The sequence below is a fragment of the Dryas octopetala genome, chromosome 7 (genome assembly GCF_963921425.1).
Source record: "Dryas octopetala chromosome 7, drDryOcto1.1, whole genome shotgun sequence".
NCBI classification, from domain to species: domain Eukaryota; kingdom Viridiplantae; phylum Streptophyta; class Magnoliopsida; order Rosales; family Rosaceae; genus Dryas; species Dryas octopetala.
This window is the reverse complement of record NC_141372.1, coordinates 1,838,472-1,856,438: the sequence shown is the minus strand read 5'-3', so window position 1 is coordinate 1,856,438 and position 17,967 is coordinate 1,838,472. Positions and strand designations below refer to the sequence as shown.

At 35.3% G+C, this 17,967-nt stretch overlaps 1 protein-coding gene and 1 pseudogene across 2 annotated transcripts; both read right to left on the bottom strand.

Annotated features, from left to right (window-relative positions):
- Nucleotides 1-1,075: 1,075 nt before the first annotated feature.
- Nucleotides 1,076-3,335, bottom strand: LOC147278294 (putative E3 ubiquitin-protein ligase ARI8 pseudogene; annotated as a pseudogene).
- Nucleotides 3,336-6,227: 2,892 nt separating this feature from the next.
- LOC147278293 (exocyst complex component SEC3A) lies at nt 6,228-16,311 on the bottom strand. 2 transcript variants are annotated; one of them, XM_086249811.1, is made up of 25 exons: nt 15,981-16,311; nt 15,427-15,497; nt 14,864-14,944; nt 14,632-14,699; nt 14,413-14,515; nt 13,951-14,096; nt 13,108-13,225; nt 12,443-12,547; nt 11,932-12,033; nt 11,691-11,828; nt 11,313-11,441; nt 11,137-11,217; nt 10,946-11,020; nt 10,445-10,618; nt 10,209-10,359; nt 9,999-10,063; nt 9,632-9,802; nt 9,465-9,544; nt 9,106-9,187; nt 8,455-8,552; nt 8,264-8,372; nt 7,629-7,697; nt 7,313-7,378; nt 7,132-7,221; nt 6,228-6,471 (listed from the first exon to the last, which is right to left on the bottom strand). In XM_086249811.1, exons 1-25 carry the CDS (start codon nt 16,153-16,155, stop codon nt 6,361-6,363), a joined length of 2,658 nt encoding a protein of 885 aa, XP_086105937.1. In that variant the 5' UTR covers nt 16,156-16,311; the 3' UTR covers nt 6,228-6,360. The 2 variants fall into 2 exon arrangements, 1 of the variants encoding a protein (XP_086105937.1); XR_015123253.1 differs by lacking the exons at nt 6,228-6,471; nt 7,132-7,221; nt 7,313-7,378 and having other exon boundaries at nt 8,264-8,383.
- Between the last annotated feature and the right edge of the window lie 1,656 nt (nt 16,312-17,967).

Genomic DNA, 17,967 nt, shown 5'->3' with positions numbered 1-17,967 from the left:
AGGTGTGGCTCTGATACCATGTTAGATTGATATTTTCAGAGAAAAGTCAAGCACTCTTTTATTCATAGGTGCACCCTGAATATATACAATACAAGCAGCAATAGCAGCCGCATAAAGTTCCTAAAGAGAAGGAAGACAAAACTAACTAGAAGACTTAATTCAAAACTATAGATAAAGATAAAACAGAACCAGCGCAAGCTAATGAGTTTGAACCATTTTGAAAATCCAGTACAGCTATATTCGGAATAGTACGCTGCTATAAAATCTGGATAAGATGAAATATTTCAAATACCTAAAATATCTTTCTTTTGATATGGAAAGGACAGTAGATACTGTTGCAATATCATCCTGCTCAAGTTGGACAATTTCTTCTTCTTTCAAAACTGCATAACAATTGTTTTACTTTGGCTCAAGAGACCAACTCTCACCAAAACTCATCAACCCTTACATCTTCGCACAAGTCCAACACTTCTTCGTCATTGTTCCTCGTGCCGCCGCTGTAGTTGTCTTCATCGTTCTCATCATCGTATATATAGCCATCGTCGTCCATCGCCTCTACAAACTTAGAGACTTGGTTTGGGTACAAGATTGGCTTGGCGAGGTATACACGCAACGGAACAGAGCCTTTTATAGTTTTGTATGCATTAATCTTATTTAAACTTAGACAAGAGATTAGTAGAGTATCCAAATCCTATTTTAAATACTTAACATATCTTTTTTTTTTATAAATATTCCCCTTATCAAAGGGCAAATATCACTCTTTTAATATGTTTTTTTTTTGGGGTCTGACTCTTTTAATATGTTTGAAATTCCTAGTGTTGATTTTCTTATTTTGAAAAGGATAATAATGAAGCTTCTTTTTCACCATGGAATTGGTTTAAAGTCCTTGTATATCGGAATTAGAGTACTAGTCCTACGGATTTGGTGGCTTAGCCATGGTAGTTTGACGTGTTTTAGGTGGCTTTGGATTGGGATCTTAATGTAAAGTGTGCTTGAGGCACCAAGACTCTGTATGTGCCAAAGAGGAGCCAACACTACGAGACTCATTGATTGTGCCAAAGAGTGACAGAACAAATTTAATAAGTGCAAGAGTGGACTATTCCACTTGATCCACTAGTAATCAAAGCATGCCCAACCTGATTTGGATTCTTAGTCTTCATTATATATTTGTATATGTATAAGGATACAAAGTGAGTAGATCATATAGGCATTCACGTCTGGCAATGCTAAATATACACAAGTTGAAAACAGCATTCAATGAAAAAACATATTGCCTAACAAAAAGGATCACCTAAAATGCTGCTTCTTCTTATTTTTCTGAAACCTCAATTGATGTTAACATCCCACGAAAAAGCTTTTACCAATAAATTCCTTCTTGGATTAGAATTTCGCAGGCAGTGGAGAGTGTGCGCACATCACACACTTGGTGGTAGACCCAGCATTGACATGGGAACAGAGCTCACAGTACCAATAATCCTCATAAGAGCTTCTCATTATCTCTGATAGGTCATTCTCCAAAGCTCTCATCAAGTTCTTGAAGTAATTTCCAATTGCGACAGTCAGCTGGACAAGCTTTGTTCGAAACTCAATGAAATCTTCAATGGCTCCATCAGCATTGATATACTCTTCTAGTTCCACTTCTGCACAATGATGGAACCTCTCCAACCCACACTCTGCCTCACCTTGCAAGTATTCAAAAAACTGCCTCTTACCATACTCATGCTCAGGGATGTAGTACCCATATGCATAGCTCCATTGCAGCACCCGCCTGCATTCGATTATCTCTTGCCAGGCCTCTGTTATGAAACTAAGAATCGGATTGGTTTGCTTGTATATTTGACTGAGCTTCTTTAAATGAACATTTTGGACAAGCTGAAAATCCTCAAGAGCTTTTCGCTTAGACATTTGGTTGGCAAGCCAACGCTCATAATAATGAGTGTATCTGTCCAAAGACAACCTTGCCATCTCTTTCCTGTTCTGACTCTCATCCTTCATCCTCTGGTAAGCATTACAAGAATGGCCACACCACGCTCCGAGGCATATCCAGCAAAATTCAAATTTACAAGGTGCCCTACATGTCATATGGTTACAACCTTGGTTCTTCTCAATGGGTCGCTTGCACTCCGGACAAGGCTTGGTGTGTACCAGAATCCAATTCACATTTCCAGACTCATTCTTGCTCTTCAACATCCACTTTGCCACAGTTTCACAGTCCACTGGACGGTGAGCTTCCTCGTTACAATTCCAACAAAACTTATGAGAACAGAGGCAAGAAACATCATAAGCTCCATAACCACCAACATAATCCACAAAATCTACAGCATATTCACAACCAGGTGCAGGGCACCACTTTATCTTCCCCTTCCTATAACTGTCTTCCACATAAGACCTCAGAAGGTACCGCGAATACTTGTCCTTATCAACACCATTGGATGCCAACAAAAAAATCATATCTTCACCAACAGCAGCACCACAACATGGATGAGGACATTTTAGAGACAAACATCCAAGACCATCATTGTTAATTGATTTGCTAATATAACCAGCCCAACATTCTCTACAATAAAAATGACCACAAAAATTGGAGCTAATTCTATGATCATCTATATCACTAGCATATGTTTCAAAACAAATTCCACAAGTAAATGACCCATCAGACGAGAATTGAACTAGTGGGTTCTTCTTGAACAAACCCACTTTGTTTCGGACCTCGTCTTCCTCATCAAACCATTTATCAAACAACTTACTGATGTTCCAATTACAGTGGCGGAATAAGATGATCGCTGCCGCTCTTGACACACAGATTGTTGAGCACACCTCTGTAATATCACGCAGTTTCCGTTGACTTATATCTGCTTCTTTCAAGACTGTGTAGTGAAGCCGTGGCTGGGCCGTTTGATCTTCTCTCAGAAATCTGTCCGAGAAATGATCGATAGACTCCATGTTGGCATTGCCTTAGCGCAAACCCCCCAACACCCAGAAATCTAAACGCAAGACTAGAGGAGGCTCTGGACTTCTGGGTGCGTGGAGATAACGCCTGGGACTGGAAGAAAATCACAGGTCCATAGAAAATTGAGACTTTGGAGACTAAGAGACCAAGGAGGTTACTGGTTGGTGGTCATCGGCACCGTCCATTGGGTGATTCAGTGGACAAGTGGACGGTGGCGATGTGCACTGGACTTGCTCGTTGACGACTGACAACTACAAAAGTGTCAGTTGGTGACTTGGTGCAGCAGAGCAAAACGAAACACGAAACACGTTTTTTATCATAGCCTCGAGCGCACCTTAGAGGCTGAGATTTCGCCTCTCTTACAATTACAAAGGCAAAGCCGGTCTTCTTTTATTTTTTTTCCTCAGGACCTCAGCTCTTTCTATGCTGTGACTTGCTAGTTGCTGGTCGTTGAAAATTGATATTATATTAACTAGAAGTAATATGCATTGTATTAATCTAAGTTCTGACATTTTTTCAAGTCTGACAATGTAAAAGATTCAAATGTAGACAAGAATGCTCCAAATTGGGTACCGTTTTAGGGGTAGTTTTAGAATGATGCAAGGGATGTCATTTCAACCAGCTGTGTATAAGATACTAAATCAATTTGACGAAAAAGAAATTCAAGATTCCAAAGGATATTCCTCTAGCTGGTTAACAAGGTGGTATAACTTGAAAAGGCTTATAATTTAGTTAAACAAGTTCTTGCTTACATGGTAACAATGAGGGTGTTAAATTTTGAAGTTTTCGGCAAAATTTCGCCAAAAATTTCGATTTTTTGGGGTGTCGAAATCAAAACCCATATTTGCTAAATTTTCAGGATGATTTCGTCGAAATTTCGGCGAAATTTTTGGCAGTGAGAATTTGAGATCTGGTTTTGGAGCTGGGTTTTTTGCAGAAAAATGGAGAGGTGGCAGGGGGGAGATCGAGGGAGAAAGAGGGGTGGCGGCAGGGGGAGATCGAGGGAGAGAGAGGCGAGGGTAAGGGGAGATCGAGGGAGAGAGGCGATGGGGCGAGGGCAGGGGGCGACAGGAGACGGCGGGAGGAGATGCAGAGAGAGAGAGAGAGAGAGATAGGATGAAGAAGAAATGAAGAAAACAGAGGGGAGTTGCTGGAGCCTCGGGGCAAAAGAAAGGAAAGGGAAAGGAAAGAAAAAAAAAGAAGAAAAAAAAATTTAAAAATTTAAAAATTAAAAAATTAAAAAAAATTAAAAAAAAAAAAGAAAAAAAAAATTAAAAGGTTTAGGGTTGATTGAGGTTTAGGGCATTTAGGTTAATTGTGAAGAAAAAAAATAATTTGGGATTTCGTTTGCCCGTTTTGGAGTTTCGTTTAATTGTTTTTAAACCCTAAACTAGTAAACTATAATATATTTTTATATAAAAAATAATTTAAAGTAGCCTAAAGGGCTTAAACCCTAGTATCATATACCATATCCTAAACAATATAGAATATAGATTATAAAATATATAGGGTTTAGTGTATATATTATAGAGTATAGATAATATACTAATTTCATTTTATACTAATTTTATTTAACAGTATTTGTCTTCAGCGTGCATTATATTTATCTTATATCACATGAAACCTACTATATAATTTGGTTTCTTCAATATTTTTTATCAATTTAGTAGATAATATGATAAATAAACATATGGTAAAATTTCATTTAAAATTTTCGTATTTTGATATCAATTTCCATCATTTCCGTCAAATTTTTGTCGAAATTTAAAAATTTTCAAAATTTCCTCGAAATCCGAAATTTTATTCCTTAGTAACAATTGAGTATTATTTGCATTTTTACCATGCTCCCAGGGAAAAATTAAATGCATGGTCCTTCCGACTAGTGAAAAAAGTTTAAAAAATAGCAATTTGCTAATCCCATATTCCCATCCAAAAAAGAAAGAAAGAAAAATAGCAATTTTCTTAATTTTTTTGATCCTCTGGCCAGGATACCAACCCACATTTCCTTTTTATCTTAAATAGAAGGCTTAATTATCGATTTACCACCCAAAAATGTAACTCATTCTCACTTTACCACCTGAAAGTTTTTTTGTTCTAAATTACTACCTATAACTTACATCCATGTTTCATTTTATCTTGTTCCGTCAACAATTCCATTAAAAATAATAACATGGTTGTTAATGCTGACGTGGCACGCTAGATGTGCGCCACGTGTCACATCTTTTCTTGTATTTTCATATATTTTTTTATTTTTCTATTTTGATAAACTTTGAAAATTAATTAAAAATAGCTCCGAACTTAGAAAAATACACGCAAAATTCTTACTGACTTGTCTTGACTAGTACTAATTTACTATAGAGTCAAAATGCCAATTTTCCCACTACAAATTTTCAAAAAATTTGGAAAGTCCAAATTTATTTTTAGAAAATTAAAATACTCTAGACTCTTTGAAAATTCATAGGATAATCTCCCGAACTCCAAAAAATATGAGGTCTGCACCGTTAATCTTCTAAAAACTAACAATACATTTCTCGTGAACACTTGCTACCCAAAAGATCTCTCGATCTTAGAGGAAAATAAATTTCCCTATAAAATAAATTCTAGAAAAATTCAATTTTTGTAAAGTCTCGAAATAATTCTCTAAAACAGGCTTTTGGTAATTTCTAAAATATTTTTGAGAATTTTTCCAAGAATTTACAAAAATTTTAGAATTTATTTAATAGAGAGAAATTTATTTTAATTTTTTAGAAATAAATTTGGACTTTCTAATTTTTTTGGAAATTTTTAGAGGACAAATTGGTAATTTAACCTTATATTAAATTAGTGCTAGTTAAGACGAGTCCGTATGAATTTTTTATGTATTTTTTTGAGTTCGAAGCTATTTTTAATTAATTTTCAAAGTTTATAAAAATATAAGAATAAAAAATCTGAAAATAATAGAAAAGATATGACACATGGCACAAATCTAGCGCGTCACGTCAATATTAACGGCCAGGTTATTATTTTTAACAGAATTATTGACGTAACAAAGAAAATGAGACACGGATGTAAGTTATGAGTGATAATCTGAGACAAAAAAACTTTCAGGTGGTAAAGTGGAAATGAATTACAGTTTTGAGTAGTAAATCGATAATTAAGCCTAAATAGAACTGGCACACAAAACAACAGATAGTGGGAACAAAAAAGGAGAACACAGAAAATATATTAGCAGTATATATATATATATATATTGTGACAATGACACGTGTTTGTTCAACCGACATTGACAATAGGAGAATTGAAAAATCTACATTTATAATAAATCAAATTATGGGAACAATGTCTCAACCCTAAACCCTAAAGATTACAGGAAAAGCAAAAATACATCCCTCAAAAGAAGCTATCAAGATTATACAAGACAAACTCTCACTTTACATGGAAGCCAAAATTTCTCTCATTTCTTCTACAGTATAGATGGTCTCTGTTGGGTAAATTTTGGCAACGAGTTGGGCAAAACTTTCATACTTGTCAAGGAACTCCTTCTGTCAAAATCCACAACAACCATTAGATATTATCAATAAGAAACATGGTTTCTTGAGAGAGGCATCTTCAATCAAACCATGACCAGTACATTAACTCTCAATTATTTTTTTAAAAGGAATACTGTAGCAACAAGTGTATGTCGTTTCAAGAATCTTTTTCTATTCCCTGAGAACTTCTATTACATGCATGAAATATAGTCCCATCTCATATTGGACATTAACTTTAGAAGAAAAGTGTTGTAAGATTGCACAATGGCACTGCACAGGGTAGCAAAGAGTTCCAAAAATACTGTGCATAAAAACTAATTACAATTACCAATGGATGAGGCTTCCATCAATGCGCGGATATCTCTGTATAATTATACAGAGCAGCAAGATTTGAGGATTTTTTAATCCTTTATCATTATTTACAGGCTTAGGCTTTAACATATAGGACTTCTCAGTGAACTGAGTAGCCTTTGGGCCCCTTGGAGGGTTCCCGATGCTGGTTCTTGCATCCTTGTCCCACCAATCCAGAAAAAGTTTTGTCCATGCGAATTGTAAACAAGAATTTTGAAGTGGTCAAATATGCACTTCGGCATACTGTAAAAAAACAAAATCTTCATACCATCTTTAACTATGGAGCCCCAAACATGTTCAAAAAGAAAATATCCCACATACCTTGCATTTATCCCATAAAGAAGGCAGCAATTCTTCTGAAGTCATGTTTTTCTGCAACTTCTTGTACATTGCACTGATGGACTTGTCAAGCTGTATAAGTAAAGCAAGATACTGTTAGCAATGAACAAGTGAGGGTGAGAGTCGTGAGACCAAAGAAATTTTGGAAAATTAGCCAACTCACCCCAGTTAAACTTGATTTTGTAATCTTCCGCATCTCTCCCTTTGACAAACCAAGCTGGAAAGGGATCTAAAATTTGTGAAGGAAATTGATATCAGCCATAACATCCAGCAAGATAGACTTCTAAAATTAAAAAACTCCACAGAAATGATTCTGGCAACAATAGAGTGACTCAGCCACACACATTAAATGAGGTTATGTTTTTCAACTGTTAGACCAGATATGAACAATTGAGATGCACTGATATGCATCTCAGCCGTCTATATCTGATTTAATGACCAAGAAAGAAACCTCATTTAAAGATCACCGACGCACTAACCTCTTCTGGTGCAATTGTATACATCAAATCCTCTATTCTTCGAGCAAACTGGAAAAGCCGTTCGAATTGCTGCAAAAGGAAACCCAATGATATTATAGCAGATAGAAAAATATTATGTCAAGGAGTTGTCAGACTTAAGTTATACATCTATGCTAAAGATCAATGATTCTTCGCAAGCTAGATGCCTTCGTGAAACTTGCAGTGTCTTCATAAATATTATAGTTGTTCCTGATGTATACATGTACTGGTATTTCTCCCTGGTTGAGTGATATGCTTATCCACCCACCCTCATCCCTCCTTATTTAATAAAAAATAAATAAAACTCTAGAACGGAGAAGGAGAGAGAAGAAAAATTATATGAGTTTGTTAAAATATATCTGCCCTTGTGAAAATTGCAGTGTCTATAAGAATATTATTGCAGTTTAAGTTCGCCTGGATGTTATCTTTCAGAAAGGTTACTATATAGCCTGTTTGTTTGCAGGGTGTAGTTTCCACTTTCTCTCTGGTTGAATGATATGCTTTTCACCCGTTCCCTTTTTCTTTATAAACTATAACAAAATAACAATTCTACCATGTAGGTAGACCCGGGGGGGAAGAAAAATTTATAAGATTTGGCATTAAAGTGGATTACTTACGTAGTATATGATCATGCTGATATGACGTGTGCAAGCTTGTTCATAAGCTTCACTTGCTTGGTGATAAAATTTGGCCAAGGTGGGCACAACATTTGCTAGGTCATACAAACTGCAAGCAAACTGATTCTAATCAAAAGGTAAGTCAAAAGAATAAAAACATTGATAATAGTAGAAAGGAAAAAGGAGAATACCTATTCTGAAATGCAGCATAGTTCTCTAAAAGAAAAAGGTCGGAATATTTTGGCTCTGTTTGTGCAATTTTTTCCAAAGTCACAAACATTATGCTAACCTGTCAAACAATCTCACGTAAGAAAATGCAGACAATCATTACAGTTCTGGTATAAATTCACATGTTCTCATCATCTAACTTCACATAGCCAATAGACTAGAAAGTGTAAAAAAAGGGAGAAACGAGAGGTGGTCTCTCAATTCAAACTCAAGTAACTAAAAACTGGGAAAACTAATAATAATTCTCATCATCTAATTTCACATAGCCAATAGACCGGGAAGTGTTGACAAAAGGGAGGGAAAAAAGTTGGTCTCTCAATTCAAACTTGAGGAACTTATTTATGAAGCTTCCACTGTGATCATATATCACTGTTTGAACAACATATTACTAGGGAACACAAAAACCAAAACTATTTAGGCTAAGTTATGCTTGAATCAACGGATATCAGTTATACTGTATGCCCATTGCAGCAAGGGCCCACTAAACTCAATATCGCTATCTTCAAGCAACTTGCTTTGCAATACCATGATATCTGACATCCATGTCACATTGTTTGCAATATGCTACTCATCATATCGATAACAAGAATATGTTTTCAGAAACAAGCACTCACAAATTTTGTATATGCTTGATCAACCAAATCCCTAGATTGTCCCTGGATGTACTGCTCCATTCGCGTTGCCAGAGTTGCAAATCTAAGTAAAAGTAAGGAAAAGAAAATATAATGTGAAACAATAAGTACCAAACAGATAGGAAATATATTGTTTCGCATGGCATAAGTAGCTGCCTGATCAGAGCTGACAAATTTCTTTAAAACTTTGCATCATCAAAATTCTTTCCTTTTTTGGTGTCTCAATATTATAGCATCTGACCAAAACCGGCCAGACCTCAACTTGATAACTGCCTAGATTCTCAAAAAGGATATGAAGGTGCCTTAACAAAAGGAGCATAAGCAACACAAATCCATCTGACCTTGGGATGTATGATAAGACACCCATTTGCCTAACATTGCGCTCATTTCTTTCAATCTGATGGCAAGCTTCATCAACAAACTGCAATAGAACACAATAGTGACTTGGGCTCAGATCATAACCTTAAAATACAGAAGACCAAGATCACCACTTAAAACAAAAGCTTACACGACTGAACTGCATGGAGATTCTTGACTCCAGATCACCAAGCAAGAGACGCACAAATCCTGCTGCATCAGCTTTCTGACCAGAAAGATAGCGCTCCGTAATCCCATGCATCGATATGCAGCGTAAAGGATCAATCTTGTATGCCCAGTCCACCACAGCATAAAAGTCTTCCTGAAAACCAAATAAATAGGCATTTTTTATCAGTGAAACCCAGGAACTTTAAAATGATAAATACTCTTCTGAAAATTCAAGGAATTTTTCTTCTGCCATGAACACTATCAATATGCAATCACAAAACAAAGAGTGTGCAGGCAACAAAAATTCAATAGCAGGTTCAAACAAATAGACAATATGTTGTGTGCATTACTTGGATTCCATCAAGCAATTCTTGAAGAGATTCATTTAATGCTGCAAGTTCTGCTGAACTTTTACCTACAAAATTAGACAATTGTATAAAATGCCACAGAGAGAGAGAGAGAGATGCACAACTGCCAGAAGTCTGAAGCATGTATTGCAGACAGTTAAATGTATGACTAAAAGCACACAAGGAATTAGAACAAAATAATAATGTAAATACCAGCTTTGCTGTCGTTGTCATCAATGTCCATGATTCCCAAATCATCATCATTAGTGTCATCATTGTATCCAGATTCATCTCCATTAGCAGTACCTCCTGGAGGAACAAGTGCAGGAACTTCAAAGCACATAAAGTGCGCAAAGAAAGAACTCTGCAGTTTGAGCCATTAGAATGGACTTTAATACAAAGATACATATTATTTGGATTAAAGAAACTATAATATACTGGGCTATAACCTCATCTACAAGGAGTGGAATAAAAATTGTTAGCATCTTAGCATAAGCTTCAGAAACGGTAGAAGTGTCTGCGGCATTCACATTTTGACCAGTCCCAGTGGTCCCTTCAAGCCAAACAGTTGGATTTCTTGATGCCTTTGTACTAGCACGAAGCTCATTTGCAAATTCACGAGCCTGTAGATATCAAATTATATACTTAATTTTAAAATTTATCGAACCACTGTAAAACAATAAATTTCAACAACAAGAAAGATTCAATTAGGTTACTGATGCATGCTGAATCAAATCACCATCACTTTGTTCTATATGATTCTGAGTTGACCAAACCATGTCACATTCTTATCAGGAAGTCTGGTCATTAGATGAAAAACCCAAGTCTGGCCACTTAAGATAATGTCCATGATAAGACAGAAACCAAATAATACATCTAAAACACAGGTACCTCGGTTATATAATCGAAGTAACAATCAGGTGATAGAATATAAGGTTTTTGTTTCTTACCTCCCTACGAAGAAGCAAGTTGAGTGAGCTACAATATGCTTTTCTCAATGGACCCAGGCAATCCTTATCAAGACTCTGCAAATGCAAAGGCAAGAAGGGGGTTAGGGGATAAGCAAAAGAAAAAACACATACATACGCAAGTAGAAACAACACAAGTCCTAATAGTTAATGCAATTAATCTGATATTTGACCTTTAAATGTTGCAGAAGGCGAGCATATGTCCTGCATTTGTACCGCAGATCAGCATGATCAGGCCTTTTCAGTTGCCCCCGCTGTTTAAATCAACAACAATAGTTAGCATTAAGAACTTTACTCAGAAAATGAAATTTGCTATCATATTAACAAAAGCCCAAGTCCTAAGGTGCACCTGAGAAAAGTAGCTCTTGTCACTTATCATGAAATCCACCAAACTAGCAAAGTAATTTCGCAAGAACTCAGAAGCTCTTCTAACAAATGTAGATTTCAATTTTCCAAGTTCCGCTTGTTTCTCTTTAACCTGTAAGAATTTTAATTACCTCCAATACAATGAGATGATTTCAAATAATCAAAACTGCTATTTGTAATCTAGCTTCATGTCAACATCTACAATCGGGATTAATTGACATCATAGCAAATTAAATAGGTTCTTTAAAGTGTTCTTAGGTTCACACCACAAGTTATGAGAACTCTACAGTTCACACATTTACCCACAATTTCTTGAAAAAGAAAACAAAAGTGAAACAAATGAGAAAGGTAGAGTGCATACAGCTCGCATGTTTGCATAGATAGGATCCAAATTAGGTACTTCAAGACTGCGTAAAGCACCAGCTAACCACTCACATGCTTCTATGTTTTGAAGCATACGTGCCTCATCAAATGAACCTCCTGTCAAACATGCTGCATACTACACCAATGAAACGTCATTAGATAGATCCTAGTCCTAAACAAGTTTCCCAAGTTCAAATTAATCAATTATCTCTCACAGTTAAACATGATGGACAACATACCTCGGAAGGAACATGCAAACCTCGAAGAAGCTTATCGAGTTCTTCAATGAGTGCTTTGTTATTTACAGATTGCATCTCCAACTTGTTATTGCGGGTTTCTATCTGGACATCACAAACAGAAAAAGTTACAGGCCAACTTAAGAAGAGGTCAAGCATTCAAGTAGAAGACATTCATATTTCCGGTACTGGGTATCACAAAACCATGAGAAAATCGGAGGGGGGGGGGGAGAGGAACTAAAATGAACAATTTGCAATCTTGTTAATACTTTCTGAATACAACTCCGTGAAACAGGCAAATGGAAGCCTTGACTAGATGTACAGTGCTACATTCATGATTCATCTACATGTATGCCATTTTTGGGCCATAAGAAACAAGCAAAAACATAAAGTAAAACAAAAATGAATGAATAATTGTTCTCCCATAAACTGCACATTAGAAACAAACAAATTGTAGTACACGAAGGAATAGTAAAAATATAAAAGAATGATCAAAGGTATCTAGAGTCCCTACCGACTGAATGTCTTCTCTCATGTGTCTGAGTTTCACATTGAAGATGCCTAACCATTCATCCATGTCATCGACACAATTTGTTGCTGACTCAAGCCCTTGCAATACCTACAAGATCCACAATTGAACATATAAACAACAACATCACATATCTACAAGAAAATAGACAACCATCAATCAATATCCTAGAAGCAGGTAAAAATAGCTTTCACAGCAATCTCATACACACAATGTTAAAGCAATGTATGCAAGTAACTAACAGATGAATAAAGTTTCTCAGACTCAGATAGCAACACCGTTAATGCAAAAGACAGTTGAAGCTCTAAACAAGGACAAGGTCAGCAGATGAAAGAAGAGAACATCGAAGTGAGGTATATTACAGTGGTTGAAAAACAAGACAAAATGGCATTTTTAGGCCTACCTAACACCTCATGGCCAAAAGAGGGGGAAAAAACTGACCTGTCTAACGCCAAATATACTATAGTCATTAGCCACATGGGCAACAGCAAACTTTAATGGTAGGTGAAGATGTGGATTGAGAAAGTCACTTTGTTTGAGAAAAATGAAACCAAGGGAAAAACCCAAAACATAAAAACGACTATATATTAACAACTCCAAAAAGATGAAATGCCATCATAATTAAGCACAACTGAATAGCAAAAGATCACCTCATCTATCAAAGGTTCAGTTTCCAAAATGGCATGCACATTTGCTGCTTCCAAAGCCAGAAGTTCTCTCTTCAACCTTTCAGAAAATGCCTCTGCTTCACCAATACCCATAACATAACTGCATATCATGCCCACAGTCAAAAGAAATCACAACTATATCAAGATAGTTCCAACAGAAGGTAACTAGGAGAGTTATGCTTTTAATCTTAAAATTACAGCATATCAAAGAAATAAGAAACTGAATACTAAGACAAGTACCATGACTTTATAGGAACAAACAATCCTGAAAACTAGTCAATAAAACAAAACTCCAAAACTCATCATCAAACTTGGAAGTTGTCAACCCAAATCCAAAATGGGAAAGAAAAGTAATAATGGACTAAGAGTGTCCTATAAAGTCATGGTATTTGTCTTAGTCCATAACATACATTCTGCATTGATGCCTGACGTTTGGAATTTGTCAACCCCAACTAGTTAAATTTAAAAACAGAAAAAACAAAAAAAAAAAAGTAACAATAGACTAAGAGCAGGTTTATTTGGGATTCCCCACTTGTTCAGACCTCTTGGCAGGCATCAAAGCAGAATGTAAATCATGACTAAGGCAGCATTAAACCAAAGTTTTGTCTATCAAATATAACAAAATTCAGGAATTTACAGAAGATCTTCCTAACAATCTAAACATTCTATCCACCTTGTGCTCATATATTTGTTTTCATTTTCAAAGAAGGAATCGCTTCAAATAAAATCTTATGTTAGCTAAAAATGAATATCACCAAACTGGACAAATTAAATAAAGCACAAACATTCTCTACATCACAACAAAGACAATTCCTCAATACATACGTTCCCAAAAGTGCCTCCATGTCCTCTTCCTCAGCTTGGGAGACAAGTTCTTTTTCAACGGTTACTTTCAAGTCACCTTCAGTCATTGTTGATGAAGCAGGTCCATCTTGCTGATTTCTTTGATTAGTGGCTACTGGTGTATTTTCCTAAATCAATTTTTTTGGACAATAAATGGAGAATAAATGAATTGCAAATAGTAATCTAACAAAGTAACTAATAACTAATTAATGGAATTTAAGCAGCATACTCGCATGGAAGAAGCCCAATAAAAAAAAAGGAGAAATAAAAAAAATAATAACGGAATTTCTCTCAAAACCAAAACAAAAAAGAAATTACCATTAACAGAAAATTCTAATCATACAGTTATACCTATAATTACTGATCCACAAGCAAGTGAACCCTTCAATTATAAATCTGAATAACATCTAAAATACTACAGGTGTATAAATTCATTATATGCACCTTAGCCCAAAGCGCCATTTCCACAACATCTATACCAACAACTTTCGGAAGCTCACCCAGTACATCTTTGCATATGTTTAAAATACACAATAAAAGGCGGTTCCTACATAAAAAATTTTAATAAAAAAAAAGTATGATAATCAGTAATCAAAAGCTAAGAAGTTAGTTTGCTTAATGAATGGATAGCATTAAAAATGTGTATTGTTCTCGATAGCATACCTGTCATCAATATTTCGCATGGTCCACTGAGGAGGAGCAACACTCTGGCTCCTAAGGTTATCAAAACCCTACAAGAAATTCAGTCAGACTAAAATGGAAAAAAGAAAATGGAACTACAATTTTTTTCAAACATTGTTTCTTGTTTTTCTTAATTGAAAGAGCCATATTCCTTTAAACAGATTCTCAACATAAAGAGAGCTTTTTCATAGACACATGGAGGATGGAGCATTACCAGAGTAAAAGTGCATCCACTAGGGTCGTTTGTCATAACCTCCACCTTTGAAAGATGCTTTAGCTTGTATAACTTTGCAGGCTGCAAGTAAAAAAACCTTCTGAGAACTTGTAATCAAGGAAAGTCCCTAACCAATTGCAACTTCACAGAAATAAATAAGATACTATTGCTAAGGGTGGTGATACCAACTCTTTTTCTTTTTCGTTTCTTTATTTAGTCTTTTACAATAGTATTGTTAACAGTAATTGTTTTTTATTGCCAGAAAAGACTTTATTACAGTTAAGATTAAATCAGTTTCATCAAATATTCAAGCACCATTTGCACGCAGCAGGCCAGACTCAGCTTGAATATTAACGTCCAAGCCCTGCCTGTAATTCATACAAGCCTAAGAACTGGTCCATCCACCCCATGGCCTAAGTAGGCAAAATTCCCTCCCCCCCCCCCCCCACCTCCCAACAAATAATATATAACTAAAAAGCTACAGCTACTAACCAACTGCACCAATGTTTTTTTCCTCAAATCAAAGAGTAAAAAATTCTATAGATAAATAAACTGGACTTTACCTCAAGAACTCCTCCATTGGAATATTTTAAGACTCGAAGAAAGGCTTTAGTCCGTGAACCTTTGTTTTTTGCTGCACAAACCATCACCAACAGTCACGTACAAATTAAATACCACTAAGTGGTAACAATAATCAAATGATTGTCTGCTCTGTAAGATTGACTGACTTATGTCTTTGAAGCAAATCTGCAAGCAATGCAATATTAAATGGCATTTATGGAGTTTAAAGGAAACATTGTTCATTTAACACCATTCTTCTAAGCTTGGAAACTCTTGTCTTGCGAATTCTCAATACATATTAGTTAAACACAGAAGTCCTCATGACTAGGAATAGAAATTGACAGGAAAGGACAATTAAACAACCGACCGCATTATGATTGTGAATACTGATTCAGTGACAATTAAACAAGTGAAAATGAAGCTCAATTTCTCTTATAAATATCCCCAAACGCATGCCATTTAATTTAAATGCATAATTCTCGATCAGTGATCTCAGGTAGGAGCAAGCATTCTTAAAATAAAACTATGAGGAGGAAGAGAAAAAGTAATTGCGTACTGGAAATAGCAAGAACCCTAGGTTTGGCCATGTCCTGACGGCCAAACTTGTGAGTTCCCCACATCCCTCGGCTCTTCGCCACACGGATCGACATCACGATTTTCTGCTTGGTCCCTTCGATTGCGGCCTCGCAGGCTCGCCTCAGCTCCTGGTCGTCTGCGCTCGATTTCGCCATTGCCGAAGCTGCAACACTCTCTGGATCTCAATCGGGGCTCTGGAATAATTTAATGTGAAATGTGAATATAAGACTCTCGGATGAACGAAGACTGTGAGAGAGAAAAAGTGGTGCGCGACGAAAATGCGAAAATATACGTTGGCATTGAGCATTTGTTTATGCTCATCAGCTGGTGACTGGTCTACGAAACCTCCGAGTTCGGATTAAGAGGATCCGGATATGTCGGGTATGGGTCGAACAAGAAAAAAATATGGTATGTTTTTTTGTGAAACCGTTAAAAGCTTTTAACAAAACTTAATATATAAATTTTGCGATGTAAATCATGTAATTCAATTTGATCTATTATTGTAATAATCCGATTCATTTCGAGCTAGATTGCATTAAATGATTGATAAAGAAAAGTGCAACATAAAGAAACTTCCATTACATAAAAATTTGATATAATATAAAGATTAAAAATACATAAAATAATTTATTCTGCTTTAAATTTTAAAACGTACACATAGTTTTTTAAGGATGACAATTGACCCATGCTATAAAATTACAGTAGTGCTAGATATACCACATTTTTATACCATAATTTCATACCACCTTATGTGGCAACTTACATGACATTCATACATTGGATACTAAAAAATAAAAATAAAAACTCAAAAAGAAAAAAAAAACTCTGTCCAATAAAGTAATGACACGTGAGATGGTATAAGAATGTGGTATAAGAAATGTGGTAAGTATAGCATTATTCATAAAATTATGGGCATGTTTTATAGAACCAAGCACTTAAAATAATGCTTAGGTACTCAGATTTGAATACTAATCTGATGTGCTCATTTGATTGGTTATGAATATAAAATTAGTACTCAAATATGAATACCTAAACATTGTCCAAACACTTATGTGGATTTTTTTTTTTTTTTTTTATAATACACTGATTGAAATTGTTAGAACAGTAACTACTACAATTAAGATGAATGTTTTTTTTTTTTGTGGTAAGAGGGAGGTAGCTAAAAACATAACAACAATGAAAGATGCCTATAAAATCTTCAAAAATAGTTCGAGCACACTAAGAAAGGGGAATGGTTGAAAATTTGGACACTCAGGTCCAGAGAATGACTAAAAAGTAGCAAGACCATCAGCAACATAGTTTTTTTCTTAGTAGATATGAGATAAGCAACAAGTCCAGTCCCTTTTGAGGAGATCTTGACATGAAGCAATCAAAGAGCCAAGAGGTGATTTATACAATCATTATGGAACACCAAATTAAGATGAAAGTTAGTTAAAAGGATTGTATCTTTGTGTTTTTTGTATTGGTTTATTATTGTTTACATAAATATGTAACAAAAAGACAAAAGACATTGTATAAATATAATTTTTATGTGATTTTAAGATTCGAAAGGTTGAATTGAATTATACCAAACAGTTTCAATAAAAAAAAAAACACTAAGCACTTGTTGCCCATGCCGAGCGCTCATCTGACTGAAAAGCATATCACCTTGTAATGGGAACCTATTTGAGTTTTAAAAGAGACCATTGCTTATAATCTTCATAAATTCAAATTTTTACAATATTTGATGAGAAAATGACCACTTTTTGGACAAAACAAGTGACTACTTTAATATCAAGGCCATATAAGGTTGGATCTTTTATTTATCAAACGGCATATATAAGGTTTGATTGGATTTTCATATTATTTTAGGCGATTTAAATAAATTATTTTGTTTTCTTAATTTGAAGATTCAGCAATCTGTAAAGATCACTAAAATGAATATCAGTAGATTTTTCCTGGTAAAGAAAAAAACTAAGAATCTGTGA

Excerpts from the sequence above, each read along its gene's own strand:
- LOC147278293 (XM_086249811.1), bottom strand. The coding sequence starts at position 16,155 with ATGGCGAAATCGAGCGCAGACGACCAGGAGCTGAGGCGAGCCTGCGAG. Across the intron at positions 11,829-11,931 it reads GTTTGCATGTTCCTTCCGAG|TATGCAGCATGTTTGACAGG; the intron begins GTATGTTGTCCA and ends TCATTGGTGTAG. Across the intron at positions 6,472-7,131 it reads CTTTATGGGATAAATGCAAG|AAGGAGTTCCTTGACAAGTA; the intron begins GTATGTGGGATA and ends GGATTTTGACAG.